Source organism: Ceratotherium simum, chromosome 15, assembly GCF_057802395.1.
Source record: "Ceratotherium simum simum isolate JZ-2026a chromosome 15, ASM5780239v1, whole genome shotgun sequence".
NCBI lineage: Eukaryota > Metazoa > Chordata > Mammalia > Perissodactyla > Rhinocerotidae > Ceratotherium > Ceratotherium simum.
In genome coordinates, this window is record NC_141914.1 from 20,967,112 (window position 1) to 20,982,400 (window position 15,289).

At 46.8% G+C, this 15,289-nt stretch overlaps 1 protein-coding gene across 1 annotated transcript in view; it reads left to right on the forward strand.

Moving 5' to 3' along the window:
* The first annotated feature begins 2,593 nt into the window (after positions 1-2,593).
* ARHGAP31 (Rho GTPase activating protein 31) overlaps positions 2,594-15,289 on the forward strand; it is a 113,082-nt gene continuing 100,386 nt past the window's right edge. The window contains exon 1 of the mRNA XM_004436546.3: positions 2,594-3,488. Within this exon, the coding sequence (XP_004436603.1) occupies positions 3,389-3,488 (100 nt within the window). The 5' untranslated portion in view covers positions 2,594-3,388. The remainder of the gene's footprint in view (positions 3,489-15,289) is intronic.

Genomic DNA, 15,289 nt, shown 5'->3' on the forward strand with positions numbered 1-15,289 from the left:
ATTGTGGAGTCCCTTTGGGAAACCCTCAGTAAAGTATATAAGAATCTTAGGACTGTGTCAAGGTCACTAGCTTTACTGGTTCATCTAGGCAGCCCTGTTTTGTGACAACCTACTCCTGCTGGGTTTGGTGGTGTTTAGGAGAATCTGGTACATAGCTAATATTATATTGTTAAGTGTTTTGATAATTACTTGTAAATTACTGTTTCCATGTTTAACTGGTGGAATTCATTCTGAGACAGACCACATTTAATAAAAATTTTATGTAATTAAAAATTAATTCATATAGGCATAAGATCTGTTAATTAGTTAATATTATTGTATCAATATAAATTTCCCAAGTGTAATAATTGTATTCTGGTTGTATAAGATATTAATATTTGGGAATGCTGGGTGAAAGGTATATGGGAATTCTTTGACTTTTGCAAATTTTTTATAAACTGAAATTACTTCAAAATGAAAACTTCAAAGCATGTCTTTAGGGGCTGGCCTGGTGGCGCAAGCGGTTAAGTGCGCGCGCTCCGCTGCAGCGGCCTGGGGTTCGCCGGTTTGGATCCCGGGCACGCACCGACGCACAGCTTGGCAGGCCATGCTGTGGCGGCGTCCCATATAAAGTGGAGGAAGATGGGCACAGATGTTAGCCCAGGGCCAGTCTTCCTCAGAAAAAAAAGAGGAGGATTGGCAGATGTTAGCACAGGGCTGATCTCCTCACAAAAAAAAAAAGAAAAAAAAAAAAGCATGTCTTTAAAGATTTAAAAAGGTAGTTCACAGGGCTTGACAATTTATCCATAATTTGTGCCCTGGGGACCTAGACCCAGGAGAAAAACACCCCTTCAGCCTTTCTCCTTTGCTGCCAGAGTGATGAAATCCCCTGTAGCTCAGATGAGATAAGGAATATGAAAGCCCTTGCTAAAGAAAACACCTAAACAAATGTTAACAGTAATAATTACAGTCTCATGTGGAGATGCTTCTCTATAAATAAGGGAGGAATAAGCCATTATACTAAATACCTTCTGAAGGTTCTCCAAGAAGCTTACAAAATGCTTGGAAATTGCTGTCCTGACAGTAGGAAACAGGGAGTAATTGAGCAAAGCAGGCATATAACAACAGCAATACTTCCAGAAGATTCATCAGGCCATTAGTACACAGGATGGGTGAAGTGGAAAGAGATCGGACTCAGCAAACCCCACTAAGAGTTATTCTGATAACCGAGGAGTGAAAATCCTCACTGAATGGGCCTGGAAAGGAAGAAATCCAGAGGAGAGGCATTCTGAAGGATTCATCGGTCTGGGCAGGACCAGCCTGGAGGTGGGGGCGGAAGGAGTGAAATGAGTCAGTGGTTACTTGAAGATGTCTCGCCAAGATGACTGGGGCAATGCTGGTGTCACTGAGAGACAGACGGGAAAATGCAAGGAAGGAGACACCATACACAGAGCATGGGCTGAGAATTCAAGTGGCCCCAGAGGCCAGGCAGGAGCCAAGGGGGAAGACAGGCAGTGGGGGCTTCACACTGGAAGACTCATCTCTCTAAAGTGGGCACCTCCAAGGGGGCTGTCACAATTTGGCACCAGCAGACCTTGCCATGTGGGAATGCACTTTCGGTGTTATCAGATCTTCCATTTTTACAAGAGAAGCCAGAAATCCAGATCTCTGACGTGAAATCTTTTAACTCATTAACGTTGGCAATTAATTTTAAAAAAATTTAAAGCGTGGTGTGTGCCAAACCAAATGCATCTGTGGGCCAGATTTGGCAGGCAGGCTATCTGTGACCTCTGACAAAGAGAGAAGGTCAGGGGTCAAAGTTCATAAACTGTCACAGTGATACATAGGAAATATAATGAATGTAAAGGGATTTGGCAACTAAAATACTGCACACAAAGCTTTTGCCAGCAATCTGAGCTGAATGAATGTCCCTACCCTTCAAGCCTATATATGGATTTGAATTTATACAGGAAGTTTAATCTAATCTTCAAATGGTTAAATCAGAAGAATTTGAGTGCTTACTGTGTGCTGAGTACACAGAAGTCAAGGAATTTCAAATCTAACTGGAGAAGAAAAAACATGCTTTCCCAAAAACTTGAGACAAATTATAAAACAACCTGGGAGATTGTTGTCTCCACATTATGCTAAAATATCAGTCACCTTATATCCTGGATTTCCCCCCAAATCGCTTCCAGTTAGCAAACTTTGCAATCATATTTGTGTGTGTGTGTGTGAACTTGAATCTGTAACCAGAAATCTGATTTCCCGGGCAGTGGTTACAAAGCGGCAGCCCCCATCCTTTGCTCAGCGTGGAGGGGAGTCAGCGGGGTCGGGGTACCTGGGAGAGGAGGATGGGAGTGGCCGGCGCGAAACCGCTCCATGTCGGGTTTCTCCGCTGCAATCCCTCTCTCTCTTTCTGTCGTTACTCTTCAAGTGTTTGTGTAGGAGAAGGCAGGCACCGAAATAGAAAGTGTCCAAGAGAGGATGACAATGAGGATAAAATCGAGGCAGGACTTTTTTTTCAGTTCCACCTCGCACCCTCGGTCCAGAAAGCCAGCGCGCCGCCTCCCGCCCTCTTCAAAGAGCCGTCGGCGGGGCAGGAAGCGGCGGCTCGGGCCGCGGGTCCCCCTCGGAGAGCGGCGATTTCCTCCCGGGCTGCCCAGTTATCTCTGGAGGCGCAGAGCGGCTCTCCGAAGAGCGCGTTCTCTCCCCCACCCCGTGCTCCTCAACCCACCCACCTACTTCCTCCGGCTCCATACACACACAGGCTCAGAGCTGCCAAAAATTTCCACCCTCCGCCCCCCCTCCCTAGCTAACTTCCTTCCAGCATTTCCTGAGCTGGATGATCCTAGGATTTGTAAGACAGGAAAAAAAGGAAGGCGTGAGGGCGGGCGAGAGAGACAGGATGCTTGTTTTTCGTTTGACCAAAGCCGTCTGAAGGCACGGCGGCGGGCGCAGGGAGGAGGACCCGCGGCAGCCCCTGGGCTGTCTCCTCGCCCCCGGCTGCTGCCCGCTTCCGCGCTCTCGTCCTCTCCCGGGCATCCAGAAGGGCGGAGAGGAGAGCTCGCCCGCGCTCTGAAGCGGAGGAAAACACCCGAAGACACCGCAGGAGCCTGTGAAAGTCCCTGGGACTCCAAGTGAGGAAGTGACACTCCCAAGCTCGCCGGCCCGCGGCTGCCAGCTCTGCACGGCCTCCGGCACCGCGGCCCTGGAGGAGCGCGCCGTGGATCTCAGGCTCCGCGCCCCGCGGGGTCCATGCGCACCGCCCCGGGCCCAGGTTCTTCTGGACGCCCATGCGGCCCCCCAGAGCCGCGCCGCAGCCAGTGAGCTAACCCCGGAGACCGCCTTAGGCGCGGTGCCAAGCAGAGGGGAGGGGGAGACGGAGGGGCAACCTCTTTGGGACTAACTCATGAAGAACAAGGGTGCCAAGCAGAAGCTGAAACGAAAGGGAGCCGCCAGTGCCTTTGGCTGTGACCTGACCGAATATCTGGAAAGCTCAGGACAGGATGGTAACGTGCCTTCGCCTTTTCTTCCCCTTCTTTTTGTTTGAGGGAGAGATGGACTCTCCTGGGGTGTGTGAGATTCAGTCCACAAGTTAATGTATTCCAGGCCTGTGCGCTCATTGTACTTTTTTTTTCCTAAAGAACATGTATGATTCTTAACGGTGCACAGCGCTGCCACCCGACGTGCAGAGGTTGTGTCAGTCCTTCCGTTTGTCTCACACAAGCCGTTAATGGGCGGTGCTGGTACAAGTTTAACCGGCTACCTCTGGGGGGTGGGGGTGGGAGCTGGAGAGGTCCTGGTCCTCAACTTTGGATATCAGAGGGGAGGGATAAGGGCTGGACATGTGGGATGGTGATGGCTTCTCCTACTACATGGTTGTGATCGCCTTAGGTGTGCCTCCCGGGATCTCCAATTTCATCCGCTCACATCTTTTTTTATTAATGTGCTGGAAGGCAGGGGGTGCGGTGGATCCTGGCTGGGGGAGTGGTTGCGCAAACATTTTCTGAATTTCTGAACCGATGCCAAATACATAGTACCTCCCTCCCTCCCCTTCCCAACCTCCCAGACCCTCTACCTCCTCTTGGCTTTCAGATTAGCATTTGGTGTGTCAGACAAGAAGAGTGTAGTAAAAAGGTCATTTTTAAACAGTTTAGGGTATGTAAAAGAAAAGGGGAACGTCTCTGTTTTCAAGGTCAGATTGAAAAAAAAGAAAGGGAATCCTGCAGAGTAGAGACAATTTAAACATTTGTGGGGGGAGGGGGAAAGAAAACAATCTAGACTACAATAACAGCATTTGAGGTTAGAAGTTTTTAATCATAGGAAAGTTGGGGAAATTGAGCATTAAATGACTCCTTTTGTAAGGTTGACTGGCCCTGCGCTTACCGGTGACAAAAAGGCCTTGTCTTCAGAAACTTCAGTGAGAGAGAAAATAGTCCACTATATGGGCCGTGTGTTTATACATAGATACAACAAAGGGGGAAACTGAAGAGCTGTTTAACTGTGCAGAATAATTCTGCCTCCAGGAAAATAATCTCAAAAACTATTTGATTAGCTCATATCAAATGTGTGTCTCAAAAACAGGGCAATGCTTTTGTTTCAATTCCGTTTTTTCAGAGACTCAGCACCACCTAGTAATTTGCAGTGGTGTGATATTCCTGCGGTATGCTGGAGTTCAGAGTCTGCTGTGTCCTTAGGACAAATGGCTCAGTATTTTCGAGCTTGGGGGACCACAGGTTTCAAAACTGCCTCTTTTGAAATGGAGACATAACTGAGTCAATTCATTTACTCCTCTCCAACAATCTGCGGAGGTAGATTTGAAATAAAATTGCTTGGATTGAGTTTTTTGACTGTGAGACAACTCCAAGTATGGATCTTAACCACTATCCGCAGAAGTGCAGAATGAAACGTTGCCCTCCACCTGTTTTTTGCAGGGGACTTGAGGTTAAAGTCCAGGTTCACTGCAATGCTCCTGGGATGCCACCTTCCCCCGTGTGGGTGTCATTCTGAGCCCTCTCTCCAAAGCTGTGAGAGTTGCATAGAGGTGGTTGCCAGTCGTGCCCCGTTCTTACAATGTCATAGATCATAGGATGAACCAGGAATCCCAGGATTCTGTGAAGACACCTCAAAGGCAGCCTTTGGCAGCTTTTCTTTCACCCGCTTTATATTTTGGACTTCCATCTATGTTTCATTTGGAAGATAAGGAAGGGGGCTACTGCTTAAAGAAAAAATTTGAAAACCAGTACCCAGTGCTCCCTGCCCTGAGGAGGAGAGGAGGAGGCCCAGAGAGGTAAATTGACCTGCCTAAGGTCATACAGTCAATCATGAAGGTTGTAGAGGGCCCTGGCCCACTAGGTTTCTCTCCCCTCCCTGGCTTCCTTTTCTAGGCCAACATTCTCATCTAATGATTTTTTTTTCCTAAATTGAAAGCAGACAACCCTGCCACAGAATCAGCAAACATTCAAGACTGACATACCTGAGAGAGTTTAGCTTTGAAACGAAAGGAAACTGACCCATTTAATGATCCACACACCATTATGATGCCACATGGGAATCAGGCACACATAATAAGCAGCTTATATAAATGAGAGTAATTAGAATTTTTTTTCCTACCTCTAAAACTACTTAGGTAGTTGTCTCTTATTTTTGTTATAGTGTAGCATCAATAAACAAAGTCAGTGCTAATGGTTTTCTCTAAAACAATATGTCCTCCTCTTGGACTTTCTGAAACATGCATTAGCTAATCGACAAGGCCTGGACTCTGCTCCCAGGGAGGAAAAGCTGAGCTGGGCACTGCCCCTTTGCCCATCACCTTGGAAGTTCAGACAAGAATCCTGAGGGTGACAAGTCAGTGTGGTAACCAGGAGCCAGAAGGCTGGGGAGGGCCTCACAAGACTGACATCACGGTTACTGAACTTTGGAGGTCAAGGGTAGAGTGACGGACATAGGTAGAGACAGAGAAAAATGGCTTCACATCTGAGAGCACAAGGACAGAAGGGAAGAGCAGAGATGGAGGGAGGCCGGGAGAGCCCTGTGCTTAAGCAGGGAGGGAAAGCCCCGAGCTGGGTGGGGACAAAGCTGGTGACAGTTAGCTGCGCTCGGGCCATCTGAACATGGGGAAGCTACACCCCTGGGGCTGAGCACAGAGGACGAGTGTCATCTGCTTCTGTAGTTTGATGTGGCCCAGCCCTGCTTCCTTCAGTTGGACAAATCCGACAGGGCAGGGTGTGCAGGTGACAATTAGGTGTTCAGCTGACAGTAGACGTTGCTCAGGGCCAGTTGTCATCCTGCATCTTTAGAAAGCTGATGAAAAACAGAAACCCTTTCCCTTAAACAGACACACGCTCAAATTGTGCATACGGTTTCTGCGGGCATCCTTGTAGATGCCAAGCTCAGACCCTGCTGTTGATCATCCCCAGCTGAAGGTCGGCCTCATGAGAAGGACCAGGTTCCCCCTTTGACCGTGTTCTCCAGCCTGGTGAGAACACCCCAGAATGGCGTGAAGCTGCTCCTGGCTGACTTGGCCAGCACCTCTCCTTTCACTTCCCTTCCAGCACAGTGGCTGCTGCCCCAACCCCCAGCTCTCCCCTGGGAACCAGATAACTTTCTCTTCCTGTCTGGAATGGAGGGAGAGGATCATCCCTTCCTCACTGCTGATGCTGAAAATAGTACCATTTTCTTTTTCTTCTTTTTCACCACTGAGTATGAAGGCCCTTGCTTGCAGCTATGTAACAAAAACCACATCATTTTGTCGCCTGTGATTGGGAGGCCGTGGGTGAAGCCCTGTGAGGCCAGAGTGCATCCATGAGCATTTCCTACCTCTCCCCTCCGAGCCGAGTGCTCTGGGGCTTCCCACAGTGCTGGGGGATGCTGGGGCCAGGAGTCTGGGGATGAGTAAGAAAGCGTCATCGGGAAAGCTGTCTTCTGCCTCCATGCTGGCCCCACTCCTAGGGCTGAGGACTTTTTCACCCTTCCAAACAATCTTTGTCATGTTACTCACTCCCTGGTAAAAAGCAATATTGCTCTGGCCCCGTGGTTCACATGATGGTGGCACATTAGAATCACCTGGGGAGCTTTAAAAAAAAAGTTGGTGCCCGGGCCCCCTCTCAGACCAATTAAATCAGAATCTTTTGGTGCCCAGGCATGGGCATATTCTAGATCATTCTGATATGCAGGCAGAGTTGAGAACCATTGCTCACAGTGCAGGAGTTTACAGACCATTTTCCCCCGGGACAAGCAGCCTTCGCAATTCAGAATGCACCCTCTGAATGTTTGATAAGAACTGGGAGGCTTTTTATTCCTGAAGACTTTTTTCTAGTTCTTATCAGATTGAAAAAGAAAAATATATATATATTTGATTTGAGGGATGACAAAAGGTTCATAACAAATAAATACATAAATGCCCATTACAAAATATAATTTTGAGTTTGATGAGAGTAAGATAACCCCAGCATTTCAAAGAACAAGGATGAAGTAATGGGAATTTTTAGATATAGCCGTTCTACATTTCCGAGGCTAAACTATTCTCTCAGTTTGCTTATTCATTTATTTAACAAATATAGATTAAGGCACTGTGGAGGTACTGTGGGAGAGAAAGAAAAACGCACCCCGGACTCAAGAAATTTACAGGCTAAGGGATGTGAACAGATTTTCGGAAACCAATGGCTCAATTAAGCTTTGAAGTTAGCTGTCACGACTGGAGAGAAAACTGAAAGAGAAAATGGGGAGGCTTTTGTCTACAATCAAATAGACAAGATACTCAAACACAAACAAAGTCTTAGCAAGGAAAGTAAATATTTTTCTGTTCAAGATAAGATTTCACACTGCGTGGAGTACCAGCACAAGGGTATTCTCTTTGTTTTAATTGTTTCCTTCCCAGCATCTTGGCTGGCACATCATTATCACACCTTCGCTGGCTAACTCTTCATCCTTTGGGTCTCGGCTGATTCTAGAAACCATCTTCCCAAGTCAGATGCCCCTGCTGGGAGCTCCCAGTAGGAGTTCTGGGACCTTACTCCCTGGGTTAGAATCCCAACTTTGCCTATTCCCAGCTGAGTGACCCTGGAGCAAGTTACTTACCCACTCTGGGCCTCAGTTTCCTCATTTGTGAAATGGGGATAATAGGACTGATGTGAAGATAAATGAGTTAGTATGGGCAAAGCACTTAGCAGAGGGCAGGCATATGTTGAGCTGTACACGCAGCTATTCTTGTATAACACCCTGGACTGGGCCTAGCATAACCACATGCCATCCATGACTGAATGAATGAGGGCTCCAATGAAATGAGTCAGTGATATGGTCAGGTGGGTTAATCAGTTACCAAGAGGGATGGGAAGCAGATTGGTTGCCACACTGAATGGAGAGGCCAGTTCTGCAGGGATTTGCCAGAGCCAGGGGGAGGGGTGGGGCATCGGTGTACAGTGGTGGAAGCACAGAATGTCAGTCTGAAACTGAGAGGGCCTCAGAATGGTCTAAGAAAGACACCCAGCCCCTCCTGGACCCACAGGGAACTGAAAGAAGTCAGGCGCTGAGCTGGAGTTTGTGGAGATAGAACAACAGCCTCATGGGCTTGAGTTTAAAGGGGCACCCCCAAATCTGGGCTCCCAGAGTGTAACAGGAAGAACCAAAAGAGGAGAGTTACGGCTTTAAACCCAGAGCAAATTGACTGATAACATGAAGCCGAACGGTGACTGACCCTGTATCGTCTGGGTATGACAGACACAACCCACACAGAGAATAGAAATAGCCACTTCCACCTACCCACATCCCTCCCTCCTGCCCACTCTCCAGACCTCTGCCAAGAACCCCCCTTGACCACAGGCATAGCCTCACCCTTCCTCCACCCTTACCCACCCCCACTGTAGCCACTCAGATGTCTTCCAGACCCAGGAGGCCCAGGCGTTGGGCTGCCAAGGAAGCCCACTGCCCTGTCGCCCCAGACCTGCCCTGGAGCCAAGTGGACCATATGTTGGGGCCCCGGGGGAGCTGAAGGCCTGGCCTTATCCTTGGGGCAGAGGGAAATATGTTGAAACAAGGAAGGCATTTTCCCACAGATGATGCTGTAAGGGGTGGATGAGCTCCCCAATGCCATTAGAGCTGTGGTTTTCAATGCATACTTTTTATTTTCCCCCTTGATCCATTAGGCATCTGTGGGCTAGCCTGGAAACCTCTTCTGAGGGAGTGGGGAGCAGGGGAGACGCATTCTGAATTCCAGAAGCTGATTGACCAAGGCAGTTCTGAAACACTTGCTGGGAACTGTTTTTCCCCGGGAATCACCTGACTGCAGAAGGTTTCCTGGGATTTTGTGGGTGTGGCTGTGCAGCAGTGGGTGGGAGAAGCGGGCGGGGCTGAAAGATCCAGGACTCAGTCTGGGGATAAGAAGTGCTCTCCACTCCTTTTCCACTAGACATTGTAGCTAAATATTTCTGGACAAAGTAGTAATAGATCCTTCTGGTTGGGGCTACCTGGTGCTCATACCTTCCAGAAGAGACAGATCAAGCTGAGCTGCGGCCCACGCTGGCATCTGGGTCTCAGGACTCCACTCCCCTCTACATGGTTCCTTCACGCCAGTCTCGAGGCCCAGGAACATGGAGCTACTTGCTTGTTTGGTTTTCTGTTTTGTTTTGTTTTTCACTCACTGCTTACCACATGTTTAAGCCAATGTGGCATTTTCCCACTTATCCCCACCCTTCAAATTAATTTTCTTTTTGCTGATGGGGGCATGTCGCACCCAATTTTCTGAGCTGTTTCTCTCTATGCCCCAAAACAAATGCCATGCTTGAGTTTGACTGGTCCTGGTGTCCCCCAGGACAAAGGGCTGGCCCCGAGTCCTGATCGAGGGGGCCCAGCCTGATGGAACTCCAGGAGTCCAGAGAGCACCCTCTGTCCCTCCTCTCTTCCCCCCAGCACTCAATTTTAGCTAAGGCTTGAAATAAAGAACTGCTGGAGGAAATGTGGTGACCGCAATTCAGAAAATAGACACTGTGCTAGATTTTTTCTAATAACAACGTTTGATGGAGAAAGCTGAGAACGTTAGGCTGCTGGCTGGCTAAAGAGAGAAGGAAGAAGAAAAGGTCTCCTGGAAGGAGACAAGGGACCCAGAACTGAAGGCTGAGTCCCAAATCAGACCTGCTTGCTCTTTTTATTAGTAGCTAGTATTACTACCTGCGTTGATTGCTTACATGAGCCAGCGCCCTTATATATGCAAAGTTATATTTTCGACATGGGTAAGAAGTGGGCATTTTTACATTTTACAGAGGAGAAAACTGAGATGGAAGAGGGTAAATCACTTGCCAAGATTTTAGACGTAGGAAAGGCAGGATTTAAATCCAGATCTCTCTGCCTCCCAAGATCACCAACACAATCTCCCAGAATAACGTATTTCATAATTTGGCATTTACGTTACAGTTTTGTCAAAAAAAGAACCTGTAGAAAGTAGCCTTTTGTCCCTTTACTTTTTCTTCCCCCGGACTAGATCATTAATAGTAATAATGACAATTAACATTGGCATGGCCCTTTACTCTCTGCAAGGCGCTTTTCACCTACACCTTTTCTAAACCCACTGGCTTTCAAGTCCAATCAGACCCCATCTTTTCCTCCTGGGCCCCTCCCTGCTCAGTGCAGCCACAATCCTCCTTCCCTCTTGAACGCCTGCTGCCTTCGAGTCAAAGGCACCCAATTTAGTCTTCATTCTACCTGTTATTCTGTTTTCTAACTGGCTTTGTGGATGCAAGTCGACGGTGAGCTCCGCCGAAGGCAGGTGGCATTCAGCCCCTCACGCAGATGTGGTAGCTCCTAGGCCCCTCATGGCCAACACACAGCAGTTGGTTGATGGACCCTATTTCCTGCTCAGGAAGCCAGTGTTAGCTTCTAGGAAGCTCAGGATTAGGGACATGGCTGATATGCTGGAATATCAGGAATCCAAGATTGTTTAAGGCTCCCCACAAGGGTTCATAGCTACTCCCAGAAAGAAACCGACCCAGACTTTGCACAGGATGCCCCAGAAACACTGCCTCTTCCTAGGGCCTCACCAGTCACTCCTTGGTATGAACCACATTCTTGGCGGGGCCCCAGAACCAACTGAGTTTCTGGGATCGAGTCTCAGGCACTCTTTGTTCTAGTTCAAGCTTGGCTGATGCATACCAGGCCCTGGTACCACACCCATGGCCTGATGCTGGCCCAGAATGCCTTTGGGGGCCCCCTCCTCACCACCCCCAGAGGAAGAGGGGTGAATGTCACCCCCGCAAAAAAGCAACATATACCAGCTCTTACTGTTACAGACGCCAGAAAACAGTTTGACATATAAAATAAGATTCTGGCAAACTATAAATAAATCTATAGCCTTCGTGAAAAGCAATTGAGCTAATTTGTGTAATTATACATATTTCTGTCCCTGGCTTTTTTCATGGTTTTATTCAGAAACCATCTCGTGTGGGGCTTTCAATTCAATGCAACACGTATTTAATGGGATTCTAATATGCTAGACATTATTGGGTTTACAAAGATGTTCTCAAGCTGCTCTCAGCCTAGTAGGGTCTTAAGATGGGAAAACAGCTAAAGGAAGTACGAAGAAGAATGCAACGAGGGCTCTGGAGGATGTGCAAGCAGGGGCAGCCGAGTGAAAGAGAACCATCAGAGAGAGTGGGTAGTTCGAAAGGCGAAAATCAGCAAGATGAGAAACAGACATCATCTGACCGTGAGGAATGAGGGAGATATGGGAAGATGGGGTGGCTGTGTTTACAGGAAACCACATGGTTTTGCATGACACTTGTAATTGATCACACCCTCTTGTACCCTGGGGGAGAAGATGCTTCAACTCTTCTTAAACTATAAGTCACTCTCAACTTATAGGGGCCAGGCTTGGCCTGACAAGCTGTCTTGAGTGGCAAGAAAGCAAACCTCCCCTCAGGAGAAGGCAGAATAACAAGAGTGGCAATTGGTTTGGCTGTGTCTGTGCCCTGCCCAAGAGCAGAAGAACGGGCGATTCTGTTAAAAGATAAAACTTTTTAAAATGATATTAACTGGCTACCCTAATTATGTTTCTTGATTAAATTTAGCTGTATGGCATAAATGTGCAACCTTGACTTCTCCCCCCTGCATATGGAAAGTTCTGTTTCCTCCCCTATTTTATATATGAAGACCCACTCAGAGAGGTTAAGTAACTTGCCTAATGCCACCCAGCCAGGAAGTGGGAGAAGCAAGACTCCAACCATGCCTGTCTGACATTAAGTTCCCCTTCCATGACTTTGTCTCCTCTGGACCCAAACAGAGCTTTGCTGGCCGTAAATCAGGGTCTGATAGGCAGAGCTCCGTTCTGCCGTGCATTGCCAAGGTGATAAGTTCAGTAGGATTCAGTTAGACTTTCATAAAGCTTCTGGCAACGGAGTTTCCATCCCCAGTTTTTAAAGTAAAGCATTTAGGTTCCGCAGGGCAGGATTCTAAGCAGAGAGCATGCCCTGTTACCATAAGTAGCCCCTTCCACCACTTCTTTCCCATCTGTTTCCTGCATGCTGAGTATTATTGGGAAACAATGATGTCAACTCTTCCATATAAATCTACACCTCCCTGCTCACCCCTCCCCTACAATGCATATTTTTGTTCCTCTTTCTGGCTTTTGTCTTGCTGTTCTGTTCTTTAAGGACTCACGCTTTTGGCGTCAATTGTTGGCTTTCTTTTTAATAAGTTTTAGCTATTTAAGCTTCACTGTGGCCTTCAAAGTGCACATGTTTTTTTGGGTCCATATTTGGAAAATCCTTTGTTGGGCTAATTGCTAGAACATGGGCCTGGTGTTAACGGAGAGGAGCCATTTTGCTTTCTGGAAAAGCAGAGCTAGATGCAGGGCTCAGAATCAGGCTCAGAGCAGAGGACACAAACCCTCTAGGGGCGTTCAGGGGCTGCATTAAAGCTGTTTGGACCCCGAGCACAGAGTCTGCAGCTGAAGGTTCTGGAAAGTAGACCCATGGAGTAATTCATTTCCCCCACCCCAAGCCTGACTTTCAAATGGGACATGGTTTCCTCAGTTCCCCTTTCTTAACCGCCCCTAAAGACAATTTGGTTTCAGAAAGGAAAGAGGGGGTGGTCCTGTTGAGGGATTGTGGGGGAGTATGCGTTTTGAATTCTGGCCCCAAGAATTCTGGTCCTCTCTTTTTCAGCCTCAGGTAGTGATACTCAAACTTTACTGGGCATAAGAACGACTAAATATGTAGTTTTTACTTTTAAAATTTAATTTAACTTGGGGCCAGCCAGGTGGCGTAGTGGTTAAGGTCACACACTCCACTTCGGCGGCCCAGGATTCGCAGGTTCGGATCCCAGGTGCGGACCAACGCACTGCTTGTCAAGCCATGCTTTGGCGGTGTCCTGTACAAAGCAGAGGAAGATGGGCACAGATGTTAGCCCAGGGCCAATCTTCCTCAGCAAAAAAAAGGAGGATTGGCAGCAGATGTTAGCTCAGTGCTAATCTTCCCCACAAAAAAAATTGATTTAACTTAAAGTTTAATTTCAAAAAAATATTAGTCAAATTTAGTACACTATTAGAAATACTCCTTAAATTCCACTTTGGACTCCTTGAAACAAAATGGGCATCTAAGAAAAGTTTCCAATGGGCATTTGCATGGGTCCTGGAGTATCTGGGTCTGTGGAGAACGTGCAATTCCACTGAAGGAGTTCTACTGCTGATAGGGATACAAGCTGTGGAGTGCATGTCAGGATTCTAAGGTCAGTCCCTCACAGAATCTGCTTTGTAGGTCTGAGGTGGGGCCCAGGACGCCACAGTTTTAAGATGAACTCCAGGTGATTCTGATGTCTTTTGCCTACTGACCTCACTTTCAGGAACATTGACTTAGCCCACAGAAAGAAGCAGCTAAGTGAAGCCACACGATTTTTATTTTCTTCATTATAATTTTTATATTGCCTGAATTTTCAATAGTCAACATGTATTTTTACTATTTAAATTAGAAAAAGAAATCTTTTAAAATTATTATGGGAATGGCGTGTCTTGAGTTATTGAATTTTTCATAAAGCCATTTTGTGTCAATCCTTATTTTTAAAAAATCTTCATAAAGTCTGTTTGCTTTCCTGCCTTAATAGACTTAATAGATGCAGTTGAGTGAAATCAGTTAACCTCTCCTCTGAAAAGCAGTGTAGCAAGGTCGTCAGCATGTGGCTTTTTTTTTTTTTTTTTTGGAGGAAGATGAGCCCTGAGCTAACATCTGTTGCCAATCCTCCTCTTTTTTGCTGAGGCAGACTGGCCCTGGGCTAACATCCGTGCCCATCTTCTTCTACTTTATATGGCACGTGGCCTCAGCTTGGCTTGATAAGCGGTGCGTAGGTCCATGCCCAGGATGCAAACCTATGAACCCTGGGCCGCCAAAGTGGAGCGTGCGAACTTAACCGCTATGCCACCGGGCCGGCCCCAGCTTGTGGCTTTTTTGCTGATAATCTGCCTTGGTTCAAATCCCAGCTCTACCACATGCTAGCTTTGTGACCATAGACAAGCTACCAAATCTCTCTGTGCCTCAGTTTCCTCATCTGTAAAGTGGGGATTATGACAATAATAATACCTATCACATAGGGTCATTATAAGGATTAAATGAACTAGTGCACTGCCTGGAATTTAGTAAACCTTCCATGAGTGTTAACTATGGTTATTATTTCCTTGGTGAATGGAAATCTTATCCTGTTTCAGCCTCATTACTCAGAATGTGGTTCCTGAGTAATGCTACAGATGTGGAAGTTTAGAGAGCTGAGAACAAATATTCCAAGTCTCCCCCATATCCCTAGGGGCTTCTTTTTTCAAAAATTCTCTTATATACACACAATTATTTATTTTCTTTGGTTGAATGCATTTAAATGATAGTTTTAAGATTCTTATCTTTTGATAAATATTTCTGGGGTGAGAGTGTGGCAAACTTTCTAAATTTTACATTTCTTTAGTAATCAGAAAAAGAAAATAACCTAAAAACAAAACTGAAAAGAAAAAAAATGAGAGTTATGGCAAAAGGCTATAATCATAGTGACAGCCATCCAACCTTCCAGTTTCCATCTGAATTTCAGGAGAATTATAAATGTGGAAAATGAGCCTGTTTCCATCATTGATGGAACAATGTAAGGCCTGGGTTTTAGCTGAGCCATCTGGCATTTCACATAGGCCAATTTCTTTGCTCCACAATCGCATTTTGACAGTTGACTGAATGAGGTAGATGTGGCTCAATCTTAGGCTGTATGAACAGAATCTTAAGCTATAGAGCGTAAGGTTCGAGGGATCCACACTGCACTCTTCACAGGCTGAATCAAATATGGAGTCTGTGTTCAT